Below are 16,937 nucleotides of genomic sequence, written 5' to 3' on the forward strand. Positions count from 1 at the left end.
GCCTGACCAACCTTTCCAGGAAGGAATTCCTCCTGATGTCCTCCTGATGTTCCTAAACCTGCCCTGGCACAACTTTAGACCATTTCCTCTTACATGGGAGCAGAGCCCAACACCCACCTGGCTCCATACTTCTGTCAGGGAGCTGTAGAAACCAAAAGGGTCCTCCCTGAGCCTCCTTTTCTTCAGGCTAAAATTTATTTTTTTGTAATTGTGAGGTGCTCAGACCCTTGGGATAAGCTGGGAATGTTGCTGGGCACTGGGAGAGCCAGGCAGAGCAGAACAAGCGGTGACTGACAGCCTTGACAAGTCTGATATGCTGATAGGAATGAAAAAGTGCTCTTTAAAAATGAAAGTGTGGTCTCAAAACATTGGGTTGGGAAAGGCTGAGAGGTTCTTCAGTGCACTCATGACCTGCCTTGGGAGAATGTAAACAGAAATGGGAAGACAGGGGACCTTTCCTCTCACTCATGGCATTTGTGTAAATTACTGCAGCTTAGTTCACTCTCACAAGGCATTATTAGTAACACAGGAAGCTGCCAGACCCTTCTACCACTCCAAAATCAAATGAGTAACATGAAGGAGGAGAGTGCGAGCACATTTCTGTTAAAGGGACTGGTTAAAGCCTGTCCAAAAAGCTTTTGATTGTTATTTTTTCAGACATTGGCTATTTAATCCAATAATTCATTCCCAACCTACAAAAGACAGATTCTCCTTCCATGGAGAGTCCATAATAATAATAACCCATGATCCAGTTTTGGCAACAGAAATAGATTAATGGAATTCTAAACCGGTTTGATTTGTAGGGGACCTTAAAGCTCATCTCGTTCCAGCCCCTGCTGTGGGCAGGGACATCTCCCACAAACCCACACGCACAACCGCGGGGTGAAGTTCTGCACAAACCCACCCCAAAGCTAAACCGTAAAAATGTAACAGTAACTTGTAAAAACCCCCAGTAACTCGGGTTTTTGAGCTGCTCCCAGGCCAGGTAAGGCGCATGTCGAGCCCTGTATGCTGTGGGTGCCTCCCTTGGGCACTGTCCCCTCTGTTGGAGCCGTGTGCCAGTTTGCGTCCTACCGGTGCTCTGCCCCTCTCTGTTCCTACTGCTCCCAGACTTGAACTCTCCAGCTCTTCACATCTCGTGTTGAATGATCTCTCGAGAGCCTCCCCATCCCGACTGTGCTTGTCTAAACTCTCTCTTTTTTTTTGCTTTTCTTTCCTCTTGTGACTCGTCTCCGCCTTCTGTTGCTTCTCCTTCTGTTTGATACCTGCCTGCCTTTGTGTTTGTCCGGCGTTTCCCTTTTTTTATTTTTTGATTTGCTCTGTTCCAATTTTGATGTAGGGCAGTGGTTCAGTTAATGGGAGCCCCTTGCTGTCGACATCTGGTGCTAGTACCCCCTGCCGGGGTCGGAGGCAGCTCCCACAGACTCCACTGACCCCACGCCCCAGCATCACTTACAAGACCGCTAACTCCTCGCCCGTGCACTTCACCACTTTCCAAACCCCCACGTTCTCCCCGGGCCGCCTGAGCCGCGGGCTGTCCGAGCACAACGCGCTGCTGCGGGGGGAACAGCAGCCGCCCCCGCCCGCCGTGGCCCGCATCGGTTCCGACCCCTACCTGGGCCACCGCGACGCCAGCGACAGCCCGCAGCGCGCCGTGCCCGAGGACACGCTCACCTTCGAGGAGGCCGTGGCCACCAACTCGGGCCGCTCCTCGAGGACTTCCTACGTCTCCTCCCTGACCTCGCAGTCGCACCAAATCCGCCGGGTGCCCAATGGGTACCACTACACTCTGGGGCTCAACTCGGGCCCCGGCACCCGAGGACGCAATTACTACCACGAAGCCGACGAGGATGACTGGTGCTAGCGGCTCGGCGGAACGCTGCGAGGTGTGCGTGCTTAATAAGGATGAGTTTTATCATCTGGAGGGCTGGGAGCTCCCACGGGGGCCCGGGGCCGGAGAAAGCCGGCGGGGCAGCCCCAAGAACTGCTCAGCGCCCGGGGCTGGAGATGCCCCTGCAGCCTCTCTCTCTCCTCTGTTGTTCTTTAGGTTTTTTTCCTTTTTGATTTGGTTTTTTTTGCACTAGACAGATGGAGGAAGAAGGCTCCCTCCTTCTGGGGAAGGCAGAGGGAGGAGAACATCCCTCTCTGCCCCCTCCCCACTGCCTTGTCTAGTCCCGAGACACGCACCAGGCGCCAACCCGGCCACGGACGCGAGGCGCCGGGAGAAGAGCGATCCTCGCCTTCCACGGTGGAAAAGCAGAACTGTGGGTCCTTCTTGAGATTGGCGCAGTTTTGTTGGGCTATTTCTTAATTAATTCACCATCATAATTCCCCCCTGCCAGGGCGGGAGCCGGGGGTCGCGAAGGGACTCGCGCGAACAATGCTCGCCCCCCTGCCTTTTGCCTCGTTGAGCGCTGAGAAGGAAGAGATGCACCCCAGAAACTGGGAGAGGAGAAACACAGCCCAGAACAAAGGACAGTCCTTTGGGACTTGATGTTCAGCCACTGCAATCCTTTAGGGCAGAGCTGGTGCCACCCCCGAGCTGACCCTGCTGTGGCACCGCTGCCCTGGGGGTCTCTTAATGTCACTCGCCACATCGGGTCCTTCACACTGACACACGGTAAAGCCACAAGAGAGCTCCTTTGTAAGGACTGTTTCCTTGCTGCTGAGACTTTTCAATCCATCCCTCTCTCCTGTTGACTGCAACACGCCCTCACTGTTTTGTCTTGTTTACAATATAAGCTTGATTTAGCAAAAAACAATGTAAAAAAAAAAAAAAAGTCCACAAAAAACAAACAACAAACAGCCCAAACAAAAAGAGGAAAAAAAAAAAAAAGCGTAGGGGTGAGAAGAAGAAATGTTATTGGTTTTATATCAAGCTATTAGATAGAACTTTAACTTTTCATTGTGTGCATTTTTGTAAATTGTACAGTAAAAAAAAACCAAAAAAAAAAAAAAAAAAGAAAAAATTTCCTCTTTCTGTAGAGAATTAGTCCAATTGTCATTCCAGGTCCCACTGTTTCTACCGAATGCTCCAGTTGTTCACTACTAAGTGCCTAACCTTTGAAATCTTTCACAGTGACGATGCAACCTCTTGCTCGGAGGCATCAGAGCTCGGGCGAGCATGGGGCGGGCAGAGGGGGCAGGGGCCGAGCTGCCGGAGCCTTGGAGGGGCCCTGGGGTCACCACGGCCCCCAACACTGCTCCCCAGGCTGGCAGCTTCCAGTGGGGAAGGCAAAACGTGCTTTGGGCTTGGTTTGGGTTTTGTTGGCCTTTTAGGTTTTTTTTATTTTTAATTTATTTTTGTTTTATTTTATTTTTTTAGAATCTATAAATATATATAAATATACTTTTATGGGTGGGAGGGGAGAGATTGCAGCAAACAAAGCCGGCCTTGTCTCATTGCCCAGTGGAGGAAATGAAGGTGGGAAAGGGCAGCATCTCCCACAGGCCAGCTGAGAGAGCTCAGGCCGTGCATCACTGGCGTGGAGGGCAGTTGGAGTGGGTTGTTTTTATTGCCTGATAAAAGAAGGTTAAAAAGAAAAAAAAGATGATAATAATAATAATAATAATCCAAACCTCTAACTCTGATTCTCAGGGATGAGATTTCTGCGTTTCTTGCAATGACTCTTGTGTTGGCTGGTTTCTTTCTTTTGTGCCCGTGTGGATTCCTGCACTGTGAGCCTGGGAAAGGGGCAAACGCGCTGTGCTGGCGGGGAGGGAGGCTGGGGACAAAGCTCGGCCACGACCTTGTGCCCAAGGCCCTGCTGAGCCCTGGTGGGGCTGGTTTGGGTCACAGGGCAGCCAGAGGATGTGGAGAGGTTAAAAGGTGAAAGGAGGAAGGGTGGGAGGTGCTGGGCACATCCCTAAAAACGCCGCTAGGAAAGAGGATAGGGTTTGAGAAGTGAATTTTTTCAGAGGTTCTACCAAGCCCCAGACCTGTGGAACTTCTCCAGGCGCAGCGGTGGCGTGGGATGGGTGGAAATCCCGCTGGCCCTGGTGATCTGTTCTGTCCCTGGGGTGCTTGGAGGGGATCAGATGCCACCAAAACGCTCAGGAGCTCTCTCGTGCTCTCAGCAAAGTCTGTCAGCCTCAGGCAGGAGCAGTCTGCTCTAGGGTGGTTCTTCACATCTCCTGTAGCTCTTCCCTTGAGGAAACTCAACCCGGTTTTGTTCCCTCCGGTGTTTTGTTTTAATTTCGTTCTGTTCAGTAGCAATCTCTGGCCGATCTCATCCCTGGATTCTGCTAAAGGCTAACTCCTGTCTGTATCTCTGTCTCTGTACTCGTGTGCGCTCGGAATAAAGGCAGTGTGGTAGCCAGAGGTCACGGCTGGCGTTCCTGGCATTCCCAAACGGAGGGCTATGCAACCAGACGACACGTCCGGACACACACCCACCCACCCACCCCAGCACCACTCAAAGACCTTCATCCATCTGTAGCTTTAGCTGCTGGATTTTCCTGTTTCAGGCTTCAGCACGATCGTGACCAAATGTTTTATACATTTTCCTGAAACAAAGGCACAAACACTTTATTTGAATTTTTCCGTGGGAACGTTCCTATTTTACTCTAGGAAGTCGAGGGGAAGGGGCAACACCATCTCTCTGCCAGTGCATGCAAACACTGTACCCACACTGGAAAGCAACAGAGATGTCTTTCTGTACGGAATAATTCTGTCTTTTCCCCACTTTCCTCTCCCATTTTCCATCCCCAACCCCCCCAGCCCTGCACTAACACAGCCTTGGGTCACCCCAATTCTTAGGCAGAACACAAAGAAGAATCTCAAGTTGTCCAAATCCTCCACCCGCCTCGTAGGGGTCGATGACAGTGACAGACCACAATTATCCATAACCCTTTCCCAACGTTTTTTTACAGCCTCTCTGCTGTCTTTCCATCTTTCCAAGAATCCTCATAGTGAGTTGCCAAACTTGAATTGCACCGATCAGTTTTCTGCATCCAGAACCAGTCTCGTAGTGGCTGTACTTTGAATAAGTAATGTTTGCATGTAATATATATACATATATACATATCTATAAAAAGTATGTGCATGGAAAATGTTTATCTTCGTACTTTTTTGATACAATGTATTCATCAGTTGTTAATTTTTAATTATATTTGATATAAATTCGGGGGTTTGTTGCAAAACTTTATATTTAAAAAAACAGTGTGAAAAACGATCAAAGTTCCAATCATGCAACACAAATGGAACTTTACCCAAAAAAATATAAAGGGGAAAAAAAAAAATTGAGAAAAAAAAAAAGGTTCTGTGATTGCCTAGTTTGCTGCCTGAGTAATATTTATCAGCCAAACTTTGAATTCTGCAGTTGTTTCTACAATTCCATTTTGTATGAAGCAAAGTCCTTGAATTAAAATAAAAACTTAGCAAAAAAAACCAAACCAACCAACCTGAGCAATTCCCAGACGCTGTGTGCGGTGTGCCTGCTGACTGGGAGATGCCAGAGGGCCGGCTCCGAGGGCCTGCCCACTTCCAGGAGTGACTGCATCCCAGACTGGGATTCTGCAAGGAATTGCCTGCATTTGTTGGGTTTTTTTTGGTCCATAGAGGCTTCACCGATGGTTGGGTTGAGCAGAGGAGCTGTTTGGAAATTTGTGGTGTGGATTGAGCGTGGAGATGGCAGTTCCTGGAGTCCAACAGGCGGCAGAACTGTAAAGTTGAGGGTTAAAAACCCACCCCAACAGCGATTGATTCCTGCCAGGTTTTTTAACAGAGGGATGTTTCTCCAAAACATCCTAAAAACATCTCCTAAAACGCTGGCAGGGGTTGCCCAGAGAAGCTGTGGGTGCCCCATCCCTGCAAACATTCAAGGTCAGGTTGGATGTGAAGCTGATCAAGCTCACGCTGCCCCTGCTCATCCCACAAGGGTTGGACTCGAGGACCTTTAAAGGGTCTGCACCGAGCAGAAAAACCCAAGGGCTGTTGGGACAGAAGGAAATAACTTCTCATTTCTCTGGATAACTGGAAAATCCACCTCATTCCTTTCCAGGGACAGAAATCCACTTCATCGAGGTCTTCTGGGTTCTTCCCCTTCTCACCTGGATCACAGAGACCTCCAAACCCACTTTACAACCCCCTATGAGTTTCAAAATCCTAAAAGCATTTTGGTAACTCTCTGCCCTTTTTAAGTATTTTTCCCCCTTTTTTTTTCTCCTTATTCCAGTTGTGGTTTTTGGGTCCAAGACAGCAATGAACCCATCAGCTTCTCCAGGGCCTGCCTGAGCCCTGGGCTGAGGGAGCTGGAACAGGCAGGATCCCTGATCCCACACTCAAAACATCTCCCACATCCAAAACGCTGGAGCTGGAACCTCTGGGTTTGAGTTCAGCTGAATGCCAAAAATGGGATTTATTTTTGTTCCTCATCCCCTTCCTGGGGGAACGTTTTGCTGTCAGGGTGTTTGCACGAGGTCTCCTCCCTGCAGGGACACATCTTTCTAGCAGAGACCACACGATTTCCATCCCTCTTATTCCCTGTGGATAAAACCTGGATCAGCTTTTCCTAGGCCAGCACCCCACACCCGGCTGTGCCATTAGGGGGTAGCATTTTCAGGCTTTCTCTACTTTCTAGGGAAACAGAAAAAAAAACCCCACTGATTCAAAAGGCTTGAGAGTCATTCCCTGGAATATTTCTTTTAGGATGCAGAAAACTCAGGGTGAGAGGCTGAGCACACCTGAGTTCAAGGTGCTCAGGTAATTTGGCCTTTTTTTATTCCCTGAAGCATGAAAAGCTGGGATCATCCGTTGATTCCTCATTCCAGCCACATTTCAGACAGCACCCACAGACTCCTACATCTCCTCCAAGGTGACAGATTACTCATCCCAGTGTATTCATCCCTCTTTATCAAGCCTCAGCAGATCTCCTGATATTTTCCAGGCTGTGAAAACACCGTTTTCAGAAAGTGCCTGATCGTGATAACAAACCTCAGCTCAATTCTGTCACTCAGCACATTCCAAAATATTTTGCAGAAGAGGCAAAATTTGCATTTTTATGTGATTTTAAAAATAAAGTCACTTGAGACCCTTGAAAGGGACTGAATTGCCCAGGGTCACCCAGCAAGTGAGGACAAGGCTGCTCTGCTTCTTCCTTCGTGTTTGAAGTGTGCAGGATTATTTTTACATCCAAAAATAATTTGTTTTTTGGTAGGATTCCGGATATGAGGAGGGGTCACTGGGAATTCAGCATCTGCCAGAGAGGGAATTCACTCGGGGAGAATTTAAAGGGAAGAGCAGTGAGAGAAATGCAGGAAGGGATGGCAGCGACTGGGGGCTCTGATAAGGGTGGGCAGATTTTGGGGGTGAAGCCTTGGGGTGGGTGAGCCAGCAGGAGAGCAGAGATCTGAGCAAACCATCACTGAGAGAAGGGATGGAAATCCAGAATGGAGCCCCTCCACTCAAGGCAGGAGCAGGCTGGTGGAGCAGAGCTGTTCATTCAAAGCAAACTATCAATAACTGGAGTTTATTCATTTTAGCCTCAGCTCCACTTTCTGTCATTGCTCTGAAACAGAATATTCCAGCCCTGCTTTGTCTGTGTCTGGTTTTAGTATTTCTCTGGCTCTGGCAGCCTTTTCTTTCTGCCCAGGCTGGCACACCTGTAGGGGTGAAAACCCGAATTTTCTCAGTGAGGGCTGAGGAGGGGAGTGGATGTGGTTGTGTCACTGGGTACAGCAAATGAGAGGGTGGTTAAAAAGAGGATGCTGAGCTGAGAGACAGGATTGTGGCACAGTAATCCTGGGAATGTGACAAGTGGGTTTTCCTCCTCGTGGATTGGAGAGTGTTTGAAAGACCTGGTTCTGCAGGTGATCAGGCTAAAAAAGTCCTGGTTCTGCAGGTGATCAGGCTAAAAAAGTCCTGGTTCTGCAGGAGATCCACCTAAACCAGACCTGGTTCTGCAGGAGATCCACCTAAAAAAGACCTGGTTCTGCAGGAGATCCACCTAAAAAAGTCCTGGTTCTGCAGGAGATCCACCTAAAAAAGTCCTGGTTCTGCAGGTGATCCACCTAAAGCAGACCTGATGGGATGTGCAAGGAGCAGAGGGCAGAGTCCCACGGGTCCCCCAGCAGGGATGGGCTGCAGGACATGCCGAGGGACGGGACATGTGCTGCTGGGACAGACGGTCACATCCCAGGGAATCAATCAGGGGGATCCCAGAAGGAAAGACAAACCCGTGTCACATGTTCTTGATAAATAAAGTCCTTCCATGGCAAAGCAAAGGCTCCTGGAGTGTCTCTGACCCTCATTTCCTTGGCAAGCTGAGCCAGTGTGGCAGGGGAAGCACCTGGGAAGGGGCACAGAGAGGTGGACACGGCACATTTTGCACCGAGCTTGGCTCACGTCTCAAGCAGCAATCGGGATTTCAGGTAAGGACCCCAGAATCTCTTTTGCCAGTGCCATGGTGTGGCATTCGCCAGAGAAATGGCAGCTGGGTGTCACTCCTGAGCATCTCCTGCTCCCTGGCAGGGATGTCCAGCTGGAGTTTGGCTGCCTGTCTCTTGCTGAAGGTTCCCAAGCCTTTTGTGTCTCTGCATGATTGCTGCAGGGAAATTATTATGGATTGGGAATGAGTCTGCCTCCCCCATGGGCCTGAGCCAAACCCCCCCGAGCATCTGTGAGCACCCAGGGCTTTGTGGGGCACAGCCCAGCTCCAGCCGCAGGTGGGCTCTGCTGTGGGGCAGCACCCCGGGCTGCAGCGGGCACTGGGGGTACTCACTTTTGGGGTGAGTCTGCAAAAACCTCCCTCGGGGATGGTGGCGTGGCTGGGGGGCCTGACCCGGGTCAGATTTACCCGCTGTGGTCTCAGTAAGGGGCTGCACCGGCCCAGAGCCTGAGGAAAGAGGGGCTGTGTCCAGTCCGGCTCTCTCTGGAGAACTGGGGTGCCCGGCTCACCCCAAAGTGCCAGGGCAGGAGGCTCCAGGGGGAGCTGGGCACGGCAGCGGGGGCGCAGCACCCCCAGGAACGCTCGCAGTGAGTTTTTGGGGGAGGGAGGGTGTGGGATGTCCCCTTCAGCACAGGAGGGGGTGCCAGCAGCCCCCGCAGGAGCCGCCGGAGGTGCAGCCGTGTCTGTGTGTCTGGGCTGTGTCTGTCTGTCCGTCTGGCACCCGCGGAGCCCTGCACGGCGAGGGGAAGGAGAACCCCCATCCCCGAACTCCTCATCCGCGGGTGCCGGATTTTGGGGAGGGGGTGCAGTGGGACATTAACCCCGCTGTTCCCCGCTGTTCCCCGCTCGGTGCGGGGCAGGGCGGGGGCCGGGGGCGGGCGCGGGGGCGGGGGCCGGGGCCGGGGCCGGGGCCGTGCCTGTCCCGGCGGCGGGGCCGGGATGCGGCGGGGCCGGGCGGGGATGCGGCGGGGCCGGGGCCGGTGCCGGTGTCGGTGCCGGTGAAGATGCCGGTGCCGGTGAAGATGCCGGTGAAGATGCCGGTGTCGGTGCCGGTGCCGGTGCCGGTGCCGGTGCCGGGCACGATGCGCGGCGGGGCGCTGCCGCTGCTCTGCGCCCTGGCCCTGGCCCTGGCCCTGTGCCCGGCGGCGCTGGCGGCTCCCGAGCCGGGCTCCGGGCTGGACACAGGTAGGACCGGCGGCCGGGGGTCCCGGGGGGTCCCTGGGGGCTCAGCGGGGCTGGCGGGGCCATTCCGGGCCGGGATGCGGGCGGTCCCCAATGGGATGCGCTGGGAGCCCGGCACCGCCGAGTGGCGAGCGGGGAACGGGGAGAGGGGCTCGGCCGGGACCCCCGGGGTTCTGCGGGGATGCTGAGACGGTTCCTGGCCGTGAGGAACCCCCCAGGTGTCCCGGCGTCCCCTCCCCCCCATCGCCGGGAGCCGCCGCCGCATCCGAAACGGGGATGGGGCAAAAAAGCTTCGCCCACGGCGAGGGGCGCCCCGAGAGCTGCTGGGGGCGGGCAGGGACGGACCCTTCAGAGGTGTCCCCGTGTCACAGGGTGCCTGGAGCGGGGTGTGGGTCCTTCTCCCTGCGGGACAGAGCAGCCGGCTTCTCTGGGATTTGTGTGTGGCTTCTTGGATCTCTCACATCAGAGAATCATGGAATCCTAAACTGGTTTGGGGTGGAAGGGACCTTAAAGCTCAACTTGTTCCACCCCAGCCATGGCAGGGACACCTCCCACCATCCCAGGCTGCTCCAGCCCATCCAGCCTGGCCTTGGGCACTGACAGGGATCCAGGGGCAGCCCCAGCTGCTCTGGGCACCCTGTGCCAGGCACTGCCCACCCTGCCAGGGAACAATTCCTGCCCAATATCCCATGTAACACCACCCTCTGGCACTGGGAGCTATTCCCTGTGTCCTGTCCCTCCATCCCTTGTCCCCTCTCCAGCTCTCCTGGAGCCCCTTTAGGCACTGGCAGGGGCTCTGAGCTCTCTCTGGAGCCTTCTCCTCTCCAGGTGAGCACCCCCAGCTCTCCCAGCCCGGCTCCCGGAGAGCTCCAGCCCTGGAAGCAGCTCCATGGCCTCCTCTGGGTCTTTTTATGCCATGAGCTGCAGCAATTCCTAAAAATTCCCCTGCAGTGCTGAGGGTCTGGGATGGGGGGTGACACTGGCAGGGATCCTTGGATTTGGGATGCTGTGGGGTGGGATGAGCCCCAGCTGGTCCAGGGCTTTGCTGAGCTCCTGCCTCCATCCCTGGGATGCTCTGGTAAAGGAGGAGCAGGAAGTCAGGAGCTCCTTGGTTGAGTGGGAGCAGCTCCCAAGCTCCCTGGAGCCACTTTTCCCTCACAAAATGCAGTAAATGATAATTGCAACCCCACTCTACAAAACACAAAACTCCTCCAAATCAACCCAGAAAATCCTGTCTGGGAATGAGATCCAAAAAGGAAAGTGCATGAACAATTTGTCTTTAATTAAAGCTGGAGTCGTCCAATTAAAATCTGCTTAATTAAGGGATGCAGCCGAAAACGCACGGCTTGGCTCCTGCAGATGGCATTTGATGCTTGAGGTTTTGGGGAAAAATAGGTTTTCAGGAAATTATCCTGGAGGTCTGAGTCTCCCAAATGTCAGATCCAGCACTGTGCAAGGTCCTCACATCTGGGGTCTTTTGGGAATGTGCACATGGACTTGGTAAATGAAATATTGAACTTGATGAAAATGTGGAAAATTACATTGAAATTGTGGTGTACCAGTGCTGTCTATGTACAGCTGCATGTGTTTTATATCTATATTTTTATATAAAAATTTATATAAATATAAATGTTATATATATTTTATATATAATGATCTAAAATATAACAATAAATTTGTACCATATAATATTAAATAATAAATATGTAAAATAATATATAATAATATATACTTTATATATTATATAAATTATATACTATGATATAATATTTATGATATTATATAATATATAATATATAATATATAATATATAATATATAATATATAATATATAATATATAATATATAATATATAATATATAATATATAATATATAATATATAATATATAATATATTATATACTATATATTATATACTATATATTATATGTTATATATAGTATATTATATATTATATATTATATATTATATATTATATATTATATATTATATATTATATATTATATATTATATATTATATATTATATGTTATATGTTATATGTTATAAATTATATATTATTTATATATATTATAGAAATATATAATGATAAAGTATATAATAATAAAATATATAATAAATATGTTTATTTATATTAAATGATACTTGTGTCTGGACCTGGATCTTGATAATCTCAACTAGTTCCAAGTCCAACTTCTTAAAAATCCAGAAATCCCAGATTTGTACTCTGTGCCATTTCCATTTGACCCTCCATTCAATGGAGTGTCATGACATCCTTAATTAGGCAATTATATGGAATTACCAATATTTTTCCCCTTGACAAGACCCTAAATTGTGCATTTAAAGTGGGATAAACACAGGGGTCACTGCCTGTGCCCCCAGCACAGAGAGCAGCCAGGAGCCTTCCCCTGAGGCTTTGGCCCTGGGAGGGCAGGCCATGAAAAGCAAGGCCTGAGGAGTTCTGGGAACCCCAGACAGAGCCCACCAGGATGTTTTCACAATCCAGCTTTTATTCCTGAGCTCCTTCGTGGGCTCCTCGTTGTGTTCCAGAGGGAGGAGGAGGAGGAGGAGGAGGGTTCGTGCCTCAGATCCATTTGAAGGACCCCCTTATCTGAATTCTGGGTTTGCTGAGCATCATTTTCCAGCTGGTTTCTGCTGGATGAAAGAGCCTTTTCCCTAAAATCCTCCAGTGCTTTTATCTGGGAATGGGGAGGAGGTGAGTTCCTGCTTTCCCTCAAATACCTTCTCCTCCTTGGTGTCCTGTGGTTGTTCCCCCTTGCACTGACCTTGGCACACCCAGGTGCCTCTGGCTTGGCTGCTTTGGGAATTCCAGCCTGGAAGTGGCTCCAATTTCCTTGGACATGTCTGGAGGAGAAGGTGCTGACCCAGGACTGTGCTTTTTGCTCTGCTGTTTTAATTTTGCCCAGCTGGAGCTGTTTGGATTGAAAAGTCTCTCTTGTTTTAAGTCTGTCTTGTGCTGGATTATTTGAAAACTTCCAGCCCAAGCTTCCCAGCTGCTCCCACCATCCCTGTCCCCAGAATATGTTGGTATTCCTGGAAGCTGGAGTGCAGAGCTGGTGTTTGGCTGCATCCCCATGAGATCCCTCCAGATCAGACCGAGTTAAAAACCTGAAACTTCTGCACAATCCCCATTTCCTAAAGCCTCATTCCCTCTGGATGCAGGCCTTGCTCTGAGCTGGCTCTGGCACTCACAGCCCGTGCCCCTTGTGCCACCAGAGAGCACAGAAAGATGCTACAGCTGCTCTCACCTCTATTTTCTGCACCTTAATAGGTGGAAATCATTCCACATCATTCCATGTAAACTCTGGGGTGCTGGGGAAGGGTTTCAAGTGCTGTTCCTTAGGGGAAGATTTTCCAGAGAGGTGTAATGGATCATCCTGAGATCAGATCAGCCCACTGGGAGCTGAGCTGGAGGATACAAACATCATTCCCTTGGGAAAATGGACAGTCTGGGCTGAGTGTCACACATAAACCTCGTCCAAACCCTGCCAGGACCTCCAGCTGCCGGTGTTAAGCCCAAACTAAGCCAGGCTGAGCTTAGGTGGAAGATTCCGGGGGCAGAGACAGAGTTTGGTGTGAGAAGCAGCTCGGAGTGGCTGCCCACACCTCCTTCCTCCGGGCAGGCTCCCAAAAAGCTCCTAATTCCTTGCAGGAGGAGCAGCCATCTGCTCCTGGTTGAGGTCCTGGCCCTGGGGGTGACGTAACGTCGCTGCCTCCCTGGCTGAGGCAGCTGCAGCTCTTTGTGGACGTTCAGGGTGTGCTATATATATATTTCTGTATTTATATACACATGTCATGGCTCTCACAGCCAGCCTGGGGCTGGCACTGCCTGTGTGGGCCAGGAATTCTGGCTGTGGTGCCCTGGCAGGAGCTGGGAATGGTTTTACAGCTCAGCTCGAGGAGGGGGCCGTTCCCTGGACACGGCAGATTGTGGGGTCAGGGGCTCCTCAGGGGCTTTGGGTGTCTGGGGCTTGTCTGGCAGGGAAAGCTGGGGGATATCAGTGGGTTCTTGGGTGCTGGGCTGGGTCCTCGTGGCCCTGCTGGGTGCAGGTTCAGGGCTCAGCTCTGCGGGGAGTGAGGAAGGATCACAGAACCACAGAGTCACAGAATCAGTCACACAATTTATCAGAGCCAGAGGATCAATCACAGAACTACAGTCACAGAATCAATCACACAATTTGTCAGAGCCAGAGGATCAATCACAGAACTACAGTCACAGAATCAATCACACAATTTATCAGAGCCAGAGGATCAATCACAGAACTACAGTCACAGAATCAATCACACAATTTATCAGAGCCAGAGGATCAATCACAGAACCACAGAGTCACAGAATCAATCACACAATTTATCAGTCAGAAGGTCAATAACAGAGTCACAGAGTCACAGAATCAATCATGGAATCACAGAATCAATCACAGAATCAATCACAGAGTCACAGAATCAGTCACAGAATCACAAAACCACAGAATCAGTCACAGTCACAGAATCAATCATAGAATCAATCACAGAATCAATCACAGAATCAATCAGAGCCAGAGAATCAATCACAGAATCACAGAATCAGTCACAGAATCACAAAATCATAGAATCTATCATAGAATCTATCACGGAATCAGTCACAGAGTCACAGAATCAGTCACAGAGTCACAAAATCATAGAATCTATCACAGAATCTATCACAGAATCACAGAATCAATCACAGAATCAGTCACAGAATCATTCACAGAATCACAGAATCAGTCACAGAATCACAGAATCAATCACAGAATCAATCACAGAATCATTCACAGAATCACAGAATCAGTCACAGAATCACAGAATGTGCCGAGCTGGAAGGGACCCACAAGGATCCCTCCTCCCTGGGAAGCTCTGGAATGTGCTGGTCTCTGTCTCTGGTGGAGAAAGGGGCTCTACCTGCTCTGGCAGAGTGTTGGGGACACATCTGAGCACAGAAACCCCATTTCCTTCCCCTAAGAACAGGCTCCCCACCCCATTACGGGATCAGTGGGGTTTTTGGTGCTTTGCTCCCTGGTTTTAGACAAACCCTGGAGATGCTGAGCATCCCCAGTTCTGGGGGCACCGGGGGCTCTGCTGTGCCAGGGGCACTCGGGGACATTGGCACAGGGAAAGGCTTCAGGGATCTCCTCTTTGTGCACAGCCTCACCCAGCCCCGGGAGCGCTCGCCTGGAAAGCTTTGCTCTCTTGGGGTCATCAGTGAAGGGAAAAAATAACCTCGGCGGGGTTTAAGCACCCTCCTCCCGTGCTTTTGCCACTCCAGGAACTCAAGAGAGCAACAAAATGGCAAAAATCAGCTTCTGTTTAGCGCACCTCAAGCCTGACAGGCGCGATCCAGTGGCGCAATGACGGCAATTAGTGCAGCGCTAATTGTAATTCCCGCAGGGTTCATAAAGGGCACCGCGGGTCGCTCCGCGCTGAGCCCGGGGCTGATGGGGACAAGGGGGGACCCGGCGCGTGGCTTTGGGACAGGATGGGACGGGATGGAGAGACACGGCAGGACAGAGGGACACGGCAGGACAGAGGGACACGGCAGGATGGATAGACAGGGCAAGATGGAGGGACATGGAGGGAATGGGTGGACACCACAGGACAGAGGGACACAGCAGGGATGGAGGAACAGCAGAGGACAGAGGGACACAGCAGGGATGGACAGACACAGCAGGACAGAGGGACACAGCAGGGATGGTTGGACACAGCAGGACAGAGGGACAAAGAAGACCTGGAGAGAGCAGAGGGAGCAGGGAAAGGCCTGGGATCTTCCACAAACTCTGCAGGGTTTTGGTGGGAGAAGCTCCCCAGCATCCCCGATAATTCCATGGGTTTGGGATGGGAGATGCCCGGTGCCACTGGAGAGGTGACACCGTGGGGCTGGAACTGGGTGATCCTTGAGGCTCCTTCCAAGGATCCTTCTAAGGATTCCTCCCAAACCTTCCTGGGACTCTGGGAATCTCTGGCTGGTGCCGAGCCAAGGATGGAGCAGTGCCGAGTGCTCCTCCCGCTCCTCCAGAAACGTGCAATAACCAACCCCAGGGTGGGGACTGCTGGGAGAGGAGACATCCCCAGCCTGCGAGGCTGGGAGGCAGCAGGAGCAGCGGGCTGGGGTGGCTGTGGCACAGAGCAGGGCTGGAGCTCCCTGGCTCCTCACTCTGCACAGCCCTGGTGCTTCTCTGCCTGTGGTTCCCATCTGTCCCGCCGGGAATGGTGCGAGACAGACGCCTCCCCTCCTGCTGCAGTGGCTCCGAGCTGATCTGAGCTGGGAAAATGCAGCCAGGAAGGGATTTGGTTCCATCAGCTCCTCTCTTTTTCCTTTTTTTAACCTGCCAGACGTGTCTGGGAGCAGGGCTGTGATCCTGCCAGCGTGCTCCGTCTGCCACTGCAGCATTCCCTCCCTGCCACCCCAGGTTTGTGCCCTTCCACTTCCAGCAGAGACCTGCAGGAGCTGATGGATTTCCTTGGAGCAGATCCCAGCAGGGATGGGCCATGGGATGGACTGAGGGGGACAGGACCCGTCCCTGAAAGGTCCCTAAATCCAAGGAGGGAGTAGAAGAAATCCCAGGCGTGAAGAGCAGAGAGTTGTGGGATGAGGAGGATTTATTGGGATGTTCTCCATGGGCACGGTACCCCTGGGACCCAGAGCTGGGGGGTTTTGGGGTGTGAGAGAGAGGGAGAGGGACTGGGGACGAGGGATGGAGGGCCAGGACCCAGGGAATGGCTCCCAGTGCCAGAGGGCAGGGCTGGATGGGATATTGGGCAGGAATTGTTCCCTGGCAGGGTGGGCAGTGCCTGGCACAGGGTGCCCAGAGCAGCTGGGGCTGCCCCTGGATCCCTGGCAGTGCCCAAGGCCGGGCTGGACAGGGCTGGGAGCAGCCTGGGACAGTGGGAGGTGTCCCTGCCATGGCTGGGGTGACACTGGATGATGTTTCAGGTCCCTTCCCACCCAAACCATTCCATCATTCACTGATTTCCTCTACAAACAACTAAATGTGTTTATACTGAGAATTACGAGCACACGAGACAGGTAATTTCTGCTCACAGTGAAAGAGATACATTTTATTTATTACTTTCTCTGCTTTCCTGCTGCTGAACCCTCATTTCTGAGCCACATTTTCCGTGGCAGCTCCCGCTGGGAGTGGGAAATGCTTGATTAAAGAGGGAGGGTAAACGAGCTGCCATCCAAGGAAGGCAGCAGCACCCAGGAGTGGAACCTTTCGTTTGACAGAGCTGCGTTATTAACACGTGTTTGAAGTCCTGGAATGGATCAATGAAACAGCTGGGCTTTGCCTGTGGAAATGCTGGGCTCTGTTTTGGCAGGGCTGAGGGAGATGTT

The 16,937-nt window shown here is 51.5% G+C and overlaps 2 protein-coding genes across 9 annotated transcripts in view; both read left to right on the top strand.

The window, feature by feature from the left end:
• The window catches only part of CACNA1B (calcium voltage-gated channel subunit alpha1 B), a 225,976-nt gene extending 223,118 nt beyond the window's left edge, over window positions 1-2,858 (top strand). Inside the window, exons 50-51 of the mRNA XM_086858660.1 lie at window positions 1,340-1,886; window positions 2,085-2,858. Of these exons, the coding sequence (XP_086714786.1) occupies window positions 1,340-1,864 (525 nt within the window). The 3' untranslated portion in view covers window positions 1,865-1,886; window positions 2,085-2,858. The remainder of the gene's footprint in view (window positions 1-1,339; window positions 1,887-2,084) is intronic.
• Window positions 2,859-9,377: 6,519 nt separating this feature from the next.
• LOC111936840 (uncharacterized) overlaps window positions 9,378-16,937 on the top strand; it is a 60,245-nt gene continuing 52,685 nt past the window's right edge. For all 8 annotated transcript variants that reach the window (XM_086857782.1, XM_086857786.1, XM_086857789.1 and 5 more), the window contains exon 1: window positions 9,378-9,572. In XM_086857782.1, the coding sequence (XP_086713908.1) occupies window positions 9,392-9,572 (181 nt within the window). In that variant the 5' untranslated portion in view covers window positions 9,378-9,391. The remainder of the gene's footprint in view (window positions 9,573-16,937) is intronic.

This window comes from Cyanistes caeruleus, chromosome 20, assembly GCF_971803275.1.
Source record: "Cyanistes caeruleus chromosome 20, bCyaCae1.hap1.1, whole genome shotgun sequence".
Classification (NCBI taxonomy): domain Eukaryota; kingdom Metazoa; phylum Chordata; class Aves; order Passeriformes; family Paridae; genus Cyanistes; species Cyanistes caeruleus.